This window comes from Hesperophylax consimilis, chromosome 9 (assembly GCF_061612785.1).
Source record: "Hesperophylax consimilis isolate HC1 chromosome 9, BYU_Hcon_1.0, whole genome shotgun sequence".
Classification (NCBI taxonomy): domain Eukaryota; kingdom Metazoa; phylum Arthropoda; class Insecta; order Trichoptera; family Limnephilidae; genus Hesperophylax; species Hesperophylax consimilis.
Genome location: NC_142844.1, coordinates 28,169,902 through 28,183,536, shown reverse-complemented (window position 1 = coordinate 28,183,536; position 13,635 = coordinate 28,169,902). Strand labels below are relative to the sequence as shown.

General features: G+C 35.7%; 1 protein-coding gene across 2 annotated transcripts; it reads left to right on the top strand.

Moving 5' to 3' along the window:
• The first annotated feature begins 5,074 nt into the window (after window positions 1-5,074).
• On the top strand, window positions 5,075-10,805 carry Mdh1 (malate dehydrogenase 1). 2 transcript variants are annotated; one of them, XM_089635881.1, is made up of 4 exons: window positions 5,075-5,273; window positions 6,055-6,120; window positions 7,469-7,840; window positions 9,934-10,805. In XM_089635881.1, the coding sequence occupies exons 1-4, from the start codon at window positions 5,271-5,273 to the stop codon at window positions 10,555-10,557; spliced, it is 1,065 nt and encodes a 354-aa protein (XP_089492007.1). In that variant the 5' UTR covers window positions 5,075-5,270; the 3' UTR covers window positions 10,558-10,805. The 2 variants fall into 2 exon arrangements, with proteins under 2 accessions (XP_089492007.1, XP_089492008.1); XM_089635882.1 differs by lacking the exon at window positions 6,055-6,120.
• The last annotated feature ends 2,830 nt before the right edge of the window (window positions 10,806-13,635 follow it).

Here is a 13,635-nt window from a genome sequence, read left to right as displayed (position 1 = left end):
AAGTAACAGAGCGGCTTATCAAAAAATATTCTCATATTTCGGTCCTAAAATATATAATAAAATCCCCTCTCAGCTGAAACTGTGTGAATTGTCATCCTTCGGTCCAAGAGTGACAAAATGGTTGTTGGATCTAGGCAGGAATGATTCCGAAATGATACTAAAAAATGTAATTTGAAATCACGAATGCCTCTATGTATCTTTTTTATGTATCTTTTTATGTTTATTTATTTTATTTTTTTTTATAGTGAATACCTCACAAGAGTCCCAACTGCTCCCGTCTGGAGCCAGTGAGACTATGGCATTCCCAATTGGGGGATGTTGTGAGGCTGAAGGTAAGTGGGGAAGGGAAAGAGGAAGGTGAGGAAGTACCTGGCTATTCAGATCTAGTCACTAAACACGGCTAAAGCCATTTGGAGCAACGTTTCAATTCTGAATGGTGGTCTTACACCAGGGCGATACTGGTAGTATCTTCCACTCTGGAACGTGCCGCAAATATACTATATATTATTTTAATTAATTAGTTGTGAAATAACACAAATTAATCAAATAAAATTTATTTGCGCACGCCGGGTTCGAACCCGCGACCTTCGGAATGGCAGTCCAATGCGTTACCACTGGACTATGCCGGCCGTCAAATTTTAACATACTTATTTTAGCTAGTCTTAAATCCTGTATTCGTCTAGGATAACTTGAAACTTGTAAATTTGACTGAATAATAATATTTGAATGATTTGTATAGCACAGTTTTTGTGCAAAATCATCTCAAGGGTGCTGTATAAATATGTAATACATTTCTACATAACGAGAACTATCCTCATTTTTCAGCCTACCGGTCTATCGTAAAATGTGGAATCAGTGAGGCTTTTAAAAATCATTTAATTTCAATAAAATAAAAATTGTCCATTAATTTCAATTTTTTTTTCAGCATATTAAGGATTTAAAAAAAATTCAATAATACATTTAAATCTCTGACTTTGGACTTTCATTCGACTTAGTCAATATTACAGAAGATGTTAAGATAGGACTTTCAAATTTAAAGAAACCTGACTATCGGACCTGACTATATTCCTACATTTATACTCAAAGGTTGTTCTGATCTTTTAATTTCACCATTATGTCATCTTTTTAATGCATGTCAAAAAACAGGGTTTCTCCCGGACATCTGGAAGCTATCAAAAATCACCCCTATTTACAAAAAGGGTGACATGACAAATGTGATATCTGAAATTACCGACCGGTTGCCATTCTATGCGAGCGTCAGTATGGATTTAGTCCCCAGATGTCAGTAACGTCTTACCTTCAATGCATCTCAGATTTCTTATCATGAACTCTTGACAAAGGTGGCCGGATTGATATTGCTATTTTGACCTGGAAAAAGCATTCGACAAGGTTGATATCGATATTCTCCTAAACAAGTTAGCTTCGTTTGGTTTTTCCACAAGACTACTTCTGTTTTTTTGCTTTATATTTCTGACATCCTAGACAGTAAGTTTTTTATAAGGGTTCCAGTTTTCTCGAATTCATAGTTTTCTGGAGTTCCTCAGGGGACTGCCCCTGGAACGCCTTTGTTTCTGCTATTCATTAACGATATTAGTTCAGTCATCATTCATTCGCTCTATTTGCTTTTTGCGGATGACTTGAAACTATATTAAATACTTTGTTGACTGCGTTCTTCTTCAACATGAAATCGACCGTGTTTCAAACTGGGCCAAAATAAACGACCTAAGCTTCAGTACATCTAAGTGCAATATCACCATACATATTGCACTTATCAATATCGTTTACAAAATATTGATAAGTAGTAAGCAGAGCATTTAAGCTTCTTGGCTTCGTAATTAGAAATTCGTATTCACAATGCACAAACGTTGCGGCTATTATATAACACACTATGGTATACTAAGTATATTGGAGTCTAGTTCAATCATTTGGGCCCCATATGAACTAACGTACATTATGTGCACTGAAAGAGGCACAAGACATTTTATTTTTGCGTCTCTATGGATGTTACCCCTGGGTATATCCATCTACTTATATTCTAAACATGACCAATTACCACTCCTAGTAGAGTTATTGCTCTGATTAAATATTTTGATCTTTTTCCAAACGGTTTCATAACCCCCTTTAATGTAAAGTTAGCCACACCAAATTTTTAGTTCATAAACTCACCTTTGGGGAGAGCCATGTACCTCCTAAATGCAGTTGATCAAAAAATCGATAAGTTTTTGTCTTATAACGAACTTTCAAGGTATTTGGTACTGCAAATACATTGTTTAAATGGTACAATATTATAACGACTTAGACCTCAAATCTGTTATGTTATAAAAAAAATGTAAAATCGAATAAAATAAATTTCGCCACAATGCAATGCGAATACTGCGCTCGCCCGATACGGCTTCTCCTGTACGGCTCTCCCCGTACGGCTCCCCCGTTACGGCTCCCAGCTACCAGTGTGAGCGTATTGCAACGGTAAGACAAAGAGTAGCGATACCCTTTAGAGCAGGTATGCTGTCAAGGTGTTTTCACTTTTGCAGTACAAACGTCAAATGGATATTATTCAACACATTCTGCACTTCGCAGTACACGTCTGAACTGTGGGTAGATTATACTTCATCCCAATGGCATAAGCTAAAAGACGCTTACAATAATGCTTATCGCCAACTATTTCGTCTACCGAGATACTCCAGGGCTATGGAAATGTTCCTGGAGGGACGAGTGCACTCTTTCAGAGTGCTTCTCCACCACCATATGGGAAGCTTATGGCGCAGACTACTCCAATCAAATAAAACTATCATCACTGCCATGGATGCCTGGATGGAGTCCCCCCTGATGGCCCTCTGGAGACGGGAGATGTTCAAATATCCTCCATAAACGGCTGCTTGCACACATTTTTCATTTCTATTCTGCATTGCCTATCTATGTATTTTTGTTATTATTTGTCTGTTATTTTAAAATGTGGAATGCATTGCATTGCACTACCCCTGCATATATTCTGGAATAAACTCTTATTATTATTATTCAATCAACACACAACTGCTCATCCCTACTGAAGCAATCCCAACACTAGCTGGCGTTTGCCAAAGGCGTCCGAAGGCTACGTTACATATAACCTCATCACGAGTGAACCGATTCTTTCAGGAAAGTTCTTTTACAGGTGAGCGGAGCAGGTAGCACAGCCCTTCGCTGCCAACGCCTAGCGCGCGGCTCCTTGGAGGAGAAAGCTTAAAAGATGGATGGTTCTTGAATCAAAAAGAAGGAGAAAGGACGTGACTCTGGGAAGACTTGAAACAAAATATTATCCACATAGGAATTTTAATACTAAATTTTTTTTGATCGCTTCTGTTTGAGGAACGAGGACTTCGCTATATAGCACAACCGTCATTGAGATGACGCAGCAAGTTTTTTGGTAATGACACAGAAACTTTTTGGAAATGATGCAGCGAGTTATGGATGATTTTGGAACGGACCTTTGAGACACACACATTAACCTGTTAACCGGGGAGTTCAGTTTTGAATTACGCAGCGTACAACGGGCGCGAACTCCTTCACTAGGACGTATAAATACGTCACGCCCGGTGGACGTTAATTTTATTTTTATTTATGCATCAAAAAAAGTGAAAACATCAAATTAAAAAAATAGAATATTTATTTATTGGTTAACAGGTTAAGGAAGCGTACTTCAGAAACCAGTGTAATTAAAATAAAGTGGTCAAAAACAAATTTATGAGTTTATATTGTAAATTACGGCGAGCCACAAAGTTAATGCTTTTAACGAATATATAAGCCATTTAAAAATAGTAAAAAAAATTACTACTGAGTCATTCTTCAACGCACCCCACTTAACACGTAATTCTTGTAGTTTGTTGCGTGTTTTCTTTTATCTTGGAAAAACACCAAGAATATTTTCGAATTTATCATGTTATATACATATACATGGTAAGACGGCACAATTTACAAAAACATAATTTTGACAAAAACAAGTTATGAAAATAGAGTCAGTTGGTACAAAGCGAGCCGCGCGAAAATATAGCGTTGGCACACAACGGAGTTGATAGGTCGGGGGAGCTCAATGTTCCGAAGGTTTGGAAGGAAGGATTGTAAGAGATCGGCCAAAATAATAAAACGTGAATCGTGTTCTGTCCATCATTATTATAAAACAGAAATAAATTCCTTACCGAGCTTACAGCACAATACCATCTAAAACATTGGAAAACAGATTAGCATTTATTATTATCTATATGTATAGTAATAGTCGTTAGTAAAATAGTGGTTTACAAAGTTAATTATTTTCACACCGTAAAGTAAATTTACCATAATTATTATTGAAAAAATAAATTAATTGCTTGGGCATTATTTTGGGAATAAGATTCACATTTTTATAAATTAAAAACTTTGAAAAAGATTTAATTTAATAATTTTTATCAAAATTGGTCAAATCCAAAAAATCACATTTTTAAATAACACCGGCAATTTATTCTGCATTGAAATATCTACATCACGTTACATAAATTACACCAAACCAAAAATCGACAGTTTTTTGCCAATATCTCAAAATGTATTTTTATGGAGGTTACCATGTATGATATTTCATAGTCAATTATTAATTATTTGGCTGAATAATTAATAATTAATGGCTGGTTACGCCTAATACAAAATATTTTTAAATAAAACCATTTGATTTACTTTGATTACTATAAATGGAAATTGACTACATTAGGGAATTTTTTAATTTTAGCATTAATTTTTAATTACGTAAAACGAAATTCGCTTTCGTTGAATGGGATGACAGTTAAAATAATTTATGCATAAATATACCAATCACAAATTTATTTATGCAATTTATGTATTACTGATTTATCCTGTTCTTAGTTTTATTTTCGATTTTCTTGTACATAGGTACCTACCAACAAATATTATTTGCTTTTTATTATTATATTATTTGAACATTATTTTGTCATTTTTTGAAGATTCTTGAATAATATTTGAAAGTATGGAAAACTAGTCCTTATTCAAAAGCCGATGGTTGTGTAAAAATGCTATTTTTGAATGACATGGATAGGTGGCGGTGGTTGTTCGTTTTTCCTAGCAGTTGGTAATATTTCCAGTGACGTTTTGGAGCTGTCAGTGAAATTGTTAGAATTCGGGCAATAATTACCTGTTTTTTAATTATTCCACCGGGAAGTAGACGTGTACTGGGAGGTTCTGCCGGAAAACAGCTTTTGTTCTACAAATAGTTTCTCGGTGTTTGCTGCAAACAATAAATTTAATTTAAAATGGTAAGTGTATTTTCTGGTTTGCGTAAATAACTCTTCCAGCAGTAACATATTACGTAAAATTTTGTCATTGACTTGACCTCTAAATTCGTGCCAAAAAGTTAGTTTTTTAAATTTTATCACTATTACATTTTAAATTGTACAATTTTACGTACCTTTAGTTGATATTAATCTACAGAAATCATTTCCTGGGTAGTTACATGTTTAAAACCAAATTGTTACGGCGCGCATGTGCGTAGAATTTTCTAATAATATTTTTGAACCGTAACCGACCGTATTCTTAAATATCGTCCCCTTCTGATATGTAACTGATTGGCAGATACATTCCTCACTTAATGCAAACTAATTAACGAAGTATTATAGAAAAATTGGATTAATTTGGAATTTAATCTTTCCTCTGCCTGTAAACTAGTAAATCAACTAAAGTGAAAGTATTTTTTTTACAATGCACCAAACACGAAGCATTTTTTCAATATAGATTTTGTATGTAATAATGAAATGAATTTCATATGTCCCCACATGAACATTCAACCATGTATGTAGCTACTAAAACAACTAATCTGTTTATCTCCTGTTCTTGTTTGCCTAACACCTGTTGTATTAGATTTTCAACAAATCTTCCAGAAAAAATTTTTGTCATCAGCAGATCACGCAGGTAATGTCATCAGCAAATCACGCAGATAATGTAGGGGACTGATAAATATAAAAAGAAAAATAAAGAGTTTAAATTCTTCCCGGAATGAAATGGATGATTTAGTTACACGAAAAGTGCTTTATATTTCAGGCTGGCAAGGTTTCCGACTACACGAGGAGGTATGAGATACTGAGCAATCGAGCATCTCAGTCTCCTGTAAGCATTTTTTTTCCAAAAAATATACTGTCTGTTGTAATTTTCGTCAATATTTTCATTGTTTTTCGTTGCTTTCAATCTGTCAACATAGAGTGAAGAACCCAAGTGAGAAGGTATTTAGTGTCGTCATTTTGTAAGTGGAATAAAAAATGCTATGTTCAGTGTATTTTAAATTGTGAAAATCTGGCAATCCCAATGTTTTTTTGTGTTGGAATGCAACATTTTCAACAGTTTTTTTTGTGTTGGAATGCACAAATTTAAAAAATATTTTTGATCTGTTGAGTTAGCACTTTAGACCAACGTGTGTTATATTTTTTATGTATATTTACTGTAAGCCTGTATAATGTTGAGTTTTTTATAATATCATAATATTTTAAATCCCATATCTGTTATAGTTATCTGTAATTGTAAGTTATACAACTGATGTCACATTAATTGTAAAAATAGCCTGTAAAAGGCGTTTGTATAAATATCGAAAAAAATGTGGAGGTTCCTTATGTGTCAACAATTTATTATATCAGTTTTAATAATAAGTAGAGTAAAACTATTTGTTAACCTTGAAGAAATTTCGATGTTTACGTCCATACAATTTTAATAATAACTGTTCATTTAAACCACAACACTACTATTGATTTTTTCCTATGTATTTTTCAAACAGTTATGCAAATTTCAAATCAAACATTTGATAGCTTACATTTTTGTTAAAAATACAGGAGTCGTATGTTTTACAATTGTTTTTAAACTGTTTGTAGATTATGCCGTTGATGTTATGTTTATTTCGTTGGTAAGTTCAGGAAATGATATTAACAAAAATAATAATCATAATCTACAAATATTTAAATTGCAAAAATTCTTCAATATCAACTGAAAACCTGGAATCTTGATGAAATAATAGGTATTTCTAATGATCTGTATTTAGTAATAAAAACTATGAAGGAACTAATTAAAAAAGCACTTGTGAAAGTTAAGTTAAAGAAGTTTTCTTCACAGCCCTGTTTAACAAAATGTAACAAAATTGTTCGCTGTAAAAAAATTTGGAGGTTGTGAATGAAGTAAACCCTTACATTCTCAATCGGAACCTAATCAGAAAAGGTTCTGTAAAAGGATCTTTGTAGCACATTCAGAAGACATAACATTCAAATCGTCGCTTCCCACCAAACCACCACCCAAATATTTTCCTAGTTTCAGAAGGAGGATAAAAAAACGCACAAAATTTATGTTATCTTTATTTTATTATAAAACCATTGTTATTAAATTTGTATAAAAGTTTTCATTATTCAACTACTGATTAAAATCTCAAAACTTGTACACAATTGCAATGTATTCTAATTTAATAATCTATTCCTAGGCTGAACCAATCAGGGTTGTGGTAACCGGCGCAGCGGGTCAAATCGCTTACTCCCTGCTGTACCAGATTGCTTCCGGAGAAGTGTTTGGCCCCACCCAGCCCCTGATCCTTCACCTTTTGGATATTGCGCCCATGATGGGGGTCCTCGAGGGAGTGGTCATGGAACTGGCTGACTGCGCTCTGCCCCTCCTCCACGGAGTGGTGCCCACGGCCGACCCTCTGGAGGGCTTCAAGGATGTGTCCGCCGCATTCCTGGTAGGAGCCATGCCCCGTAGGGAGGGCATGGAGCGCAAGGACCTGCTGTCTGCCAATGTGCGCATCTTCAAGGTTCAGGGAGAGGCCCTCGACAAAGTTGCCAAGAAGGACGTCAAGGTTACTAACACTTTTCTCTTATTTTTTATTGTGAAGTCTACTGCTCCCAACCATCTGGAGCCAGTGAGACTATGGACGGGTTGTTTCACAGTTAAAATTCAAGTTCTGTGAAAGCTACATTCAATTTGACCGGTCAGTGGCTGAGTTGGCATCGCGTTTGGGTCTCACCCAGGCGTCGTATGATCAATTCCTCGACTGGCTAAATCCTCCATTACGACACAAGCTACATTTCCGCTTACTGTGGTGGTAGTAGAAGATTTTCAAATATTTTTCGGTTATTCGTAACCCGGGAATGTTTGTTTTTCTTTTAAAAAAATAGAAAAAAAAGAAAAGAAAAGTTCTGTTATTAATTTGATGAATCGTTAAAATTCTGTGAAACAACCCGTCCTATCTCATCCCCAATAATTGGGGTTTCAGGCTGAACGTAGTGGGAAGGGAAAGGAGATGAGGAAGAGGAATGTGTGGAAGTACTTGACTATTTAGATTTGGACACCAGACGCGACTAAATCATGCAACAATTCAATTCTGAATGGTGGTCTTTCATCAGGGCGATGCTGAGAGCATCTTCCATTCTGGAACGTGCCTCAAATATACTCTATATCATATTATTTAATTGTTTAATTAACAACACAAATTATTTAAATAAAATTGCACTCTTTGAGATTTGACCTCGTGACCTCCGGAGTCGAGAGTTTCGAATTACTGACTTTTTAACTTTTTTTTCTATGGCCTTATTATTTTGTTTGGTAAGATGCCCTCTGATTTGAGGCATGAGTCAAAAGTTTTTTTTGTTCTGTGCACCTTGTAGTAATAAAAAAAACTAGCCAAAATATTAACCTTGTGATTTTTTGCTGAAAATCGTTTGTTCTTTAGTACATATTTCGTATTACAATGTCTTCTGTAGAAGTTTTTAAGTTATTGCACAATGAGAATGAATTGATTCGGTGAAATCTTAAATGAAAAAATTATTAATATTTCAGAATTATTTGGGAGATAAAATAAATTTGTAATTACATATTAACATAGTGCTAATATGTTGACATACCAACTGATAAACCCCCGTATCTACAACAGTACATTACGAAGTATACTAAAACGATGCACGTATATGATTACTTAGTTATCACTGGAACGTGTTTATTTTACACATTCGTTATTAAATGTATGTGTTAATAGCTCTGTCTATTCTTATCATATTTAGTATCTTATCATTTACCAGTTAGTTACTAATATTATTCACACCATAGACATTCAAAGTAATAGACGAGCCAATCAGGAAAAGGGGAACAAACCAACTTGTGCGGAGCGCGGGAGACAGACCACTTTCGTTGATTTGTCAATAAATAAATCTGACAGTATACAGGCAACTCACATTGTAATATCACGAAAATAAAATCTGCTTACGAATTACTAGTAATTTTTACAATGGCTACTTATCCCAAATCGTAGAATTAATATAATTGTAGAATTTGTATCATCGCCTTTCAAAAGAAGAAATTTTACCTCTTGGATGTTAGTAAACTTGAAAAATTACAACATCTATAGAATATTAATAAACGTCCAACTCCAATAAAATATTGGCAGTATTTACTTGTATTGGCTGGCAACTCTGGCCGCTAGAGGTGATAGTGTAGTACAGCATAATCATGCATAAAATTCATTAAAATGTATGAATGCAAACGAAGCCTTACAACTCATGCCGCTAGGAGGCGCTAGTTTAGCGTACTGCCATCAAATTGTATGGGAAATATCAGAATATTTAAAAATATTTGGTGAAATCACACGCATTTTCTCAGTAAAATATCTTCACTTTTAATTCATCTAAGCATCTGTCAAGCATTTGAATGAAACAAATAAAGCATTTCGAATAAATAATTATTAATTCGTAAAATAATTTTGTTACCTGCTTTTACGTTTGTCTGATACAATAAGTAGTTCCAATTTTGAAAAAAAAAGGTCATTGAACTTGAATAATGTTACGCAATATGCAAGAATATTTCACATAATTTACTTACCAACGCATCAACAACCGAAATTAGTATGTTTAATTATTCTACGAGTACATTATTTATTGTATTTTTTATATATTTTAGGTTTTGGTTGTGGGAAATCCAGCCAACACCAATGCCCTGGTGTGCTCCAAGTACGCTCCCTCCATCCCCAAGGAGAACTTCACAGCCATGACCAGGCTGGACCAGAATCGCGCCCAGTCACAACTGGCCGCCAAGATCGGAGTTCCAGTGGCCAAGGTGCGCAACGTCGTCATCTGGGGTAACCACTCCTCCACCCAGTTCCCCGACGCCAGTAACGCCTTCGTGACCACAAGCGAAGGAGAGCAATCTCTTCCCGCTGTTTTGAACAACGAAGAGTACCTGAAGACTGAATTCATTTCGACCGTTCAGAAGAGGGGAGGCGCCGTCATTGCCGCTCGTAAGATGTCTTCCGCCATGTCTGCCGCCAAGGCCGCCAGCGACCACATGCGCAACTGGTGGAGCGGAACCCCGTCCGGCCTCGTGGTGTCCATGGGAGTCATCTCCGACGGGTCCTACGGAGCCCCCAAGGATGTGGTGTTCTCGTTCCCTGTGAGCATCTCCAACAAGTCCTGGACCATCATCAGGGACTGGAAAGTGAACGACTTTGCCCAGAAGATGATCGATGCCACCGGCAAGGAACTGCTGGAAGAGAAAGAGGAAGCGCTGGCTGTGTGCCAAGATTGACTATCTAAAATATAGTTCTCACATTCGGATTAACTCAGTGTTAGTGTGGGCCACATTTACGTAACATAGAATTACACTATAATGCTATGTATTTACGTAATATAATAATTACATTATTTTAAACAGCCGCTTTACTCACTTTGTTAGGGCCATAGCATTTAATGTTAATGCACTATATTTTTTATTATTTTACTATTTGTTATTTATCTATTCTTTAAATAAAGATATTATTTTATTTTAGTATGTAATCATTTTGTTATGATTTTTATTATTATTTCAAGAAAAACTATAATATCAATAAACAGATTTCAAGTGCACGGTCAAAACACATCATAGACGGGCGTTTCACGCTCAGTCTGGCATTAGTTCACTCCATAATTGTGGTCATAATAACGTCAAACTGAATGGTATCATACCAGGGCCGTATTTGTACTTTTCACAAGTATAGGCCACTTCGTTTGCGCCGCCCCTTACCCCCTTCTTGGAAATTGCCACCGATAATATCTATCATAAAAAAAAAATTAAGAAAAAAAAAAAAAAAAAACATAATCACTCACTTTTAGGCTGCCATTAGGTGACACACAATTTTCAAAATAAATATTCAAATGTAGGAAGTAGGTATTCAAAAATAAAATAAACAAAAGGAATTAGTACAATTTAATTTAATTAGTAAAATTTAATAACAAGAATTACAATTTTTTCAGGTTTTTTTATTGACAAAATCATCTATAATATCTTCAAAACTTATAGTATTCATTAAGTCTGCTTCAACATTACACAGAGATTGTTCTCAAAAACTTAAAAAGATTCAGTAATGATGTTGATTCAGGTTGCTCTGCCGTCTTATTAGAGGAAATGTGACTACAAAAGTGTACACATTTCTGAACTAAATCGTTTTCTAAATCATTACAGTAATATTGCACAAGAGACTGAGCTTTTTCTGAGACTCTTTATGTTTAAAGTTCACTCATTCTTGTTAAAAATGAAAAATTTTCTTTAAAGATTATATATGCACCATGTCTTCTCTCTAATTCAGCTCTCAGTCTGTCCAGAATTACCAAAAAGGTGTTGACTCTGAAAGAGTCTGGAGGTTGTTTCAATTTCCTCATTTGATGCTTCGTCTATGAAGTTTTTTCTCTTAGGGTTCCTCTTATTAAGTGCGCTCATTTCAATTGCACTTTTTTCGAAAAAATCAAAGTTTTCTCGCTCTGCTATTGTAAATTCGAGAAGAGATCCATAAAGATCAGATACCGTCAGTACATCAACAGATGAGTTCTGAATCTGAGCACTCACTTTATTTAATCTGTCCAAAATAGCATTCCAAAATACGATCATAAATGCTGTTTCCAGTTTTTCCAATTTAAGGCGAATTCCCTTTGCTTCAATTCGTGGGATGGGTTTCTGTGTAGCGTCATTTTCAATCATTTTTAAAACCGTAAGTACTTCATCCCAGAATTCTCTTACACTTTGACAGGCATCTGCTCTTGCTGACCAACGTGTGAGGTTTACTCTCTTCAGCGTCTTTCGTTTTCCTATTTCATTAGCCAATTTTTTCCAACGATCGGTTGACTTCACAAAGAAAGTATATACCTCTTCCAGCAACATGAAGAAGTGACAGGCTTCTTTACAAGACTCAGCGGCCGAGGTTCCCACCAAATTTAATGAATGAGCTGCACAAGGGACGAACATGGCAAGTGGTGCTTGTTCTTGAATTTTGGCTTGTAAACCATTATAAATTCCTGACATGTTCGAGGCATTATCATATGACTGACCCCGGCAGTCTTCTAGATTTATGTTCAACTTTTCTAGCTCTAAAGTAATGGCATCAAACATATCTTGAGCCTTGTGTCCTACAGAAGGTAAGAATTTAAGAAATCTCTTACATGGCTCTCCATTATTTAAAACATATCTAATCACAAGTGCCAGTTGATCTACGTGTGCTGCATCCGGTGTAGAGTCTACAATTAATTGACACAAGTATACACACGAAACTGCCGCTTTGCACTGCCGAGTGCCGGCCGGCCCGGCGCACGCGTGACACGGTATATTATGTGTTTGTACGGGCGCGGGCGGGTAGCGGGGGTGACTGTTCATCACATCACCGGCCCCCGATCCGCCGCAACCCTTTACCCCTGCCGCCCGGGCAGTAGCATAAATATAAGTAACTATCTAACTAAAGTACTAGGAATTAGCACCTTTAAAAAAATGATATTTATTGTCTAATAGTTATAAAACTCTGTCTATCCACAGGGACTTTTTTGTTTCTAATCCCCTACACGGCTTACCAAAGCGAGCGAGTGCCGTCCCCTGAACTCTGCCGCCCCTAGGCCGCGGCCTATAAAGCCTATTGACAAATCCAGGACTGTATCATACGTTGACTGACAACTGACGAACCAGATTGGCAGATATTTTAGTAATTTTCATCAGTTTGGAATTATGGACTGAACGTGTAAAACCCGTTGTTGGATTGCTCTTGTGTTGGTTTAGAATGGCATTAGAAATGTATTGAAATAGAATGGTCTTATTGGTTGGCGATAGCTCAAGAATATGAAGCAAGACACTAAATAAATTCATTGTTGCATAGTTAATTATTTATTTTAATAAAAATATATCACTTTGTATATACCCCCATTTAATCAAAATAATCGACACGTTAAAATGACTCCACAAAGTGAATTTGCGATTATAGAAGAAGCTTATTTTTATTACTGTAGTGTGAATATTAGCAATATCAATCAAACCAGAAAATACTTGGTAAGTCAGAGCAAAGAGCACAAACCAAATACATGGACTGGTCGGTGGCTGAGTTGACTGCGTTTGCGTCCCACCCAGGCGTCGTGTGTTCAATTCTTCGGCTGGTTAAGCCCTCCATCACAACACAACTTTTTACGCTTACTGTGGTGGTAGTAAGAGATTTTAAAATATTGTTATTCTTAACCCGGGAATGTTTATCTTTCTTTTAAAAAAAACATTGACGAATTTAATTATCAAAGGTGTCAATTTATTATTGATCATTATTATAGTTGTGGCCCATTTGAGTGTCTATACAAAAAATATCTTTTGTCTACCATAGATTCG

Bases quoted from the DNA above. Each gene is read 5' to 3' on its own strand.
- Mdh1 (XM_089635881.1), top strand. The intron at 6,121-7,468 runs GTAAGCATTTTT...ATCTATTCCTAG, and splicing joins ATCGAGCATCTCAGTCTCCT to GCTGAACCAATCAGGGTTGT. The intron at 7,841-9,933 runs GTTACTAACACT...TATATATTTTAG, and splicing joins TTGCCAAGAAGGACGTCAAG to GTTTTGGTTGTGGGAAATCC.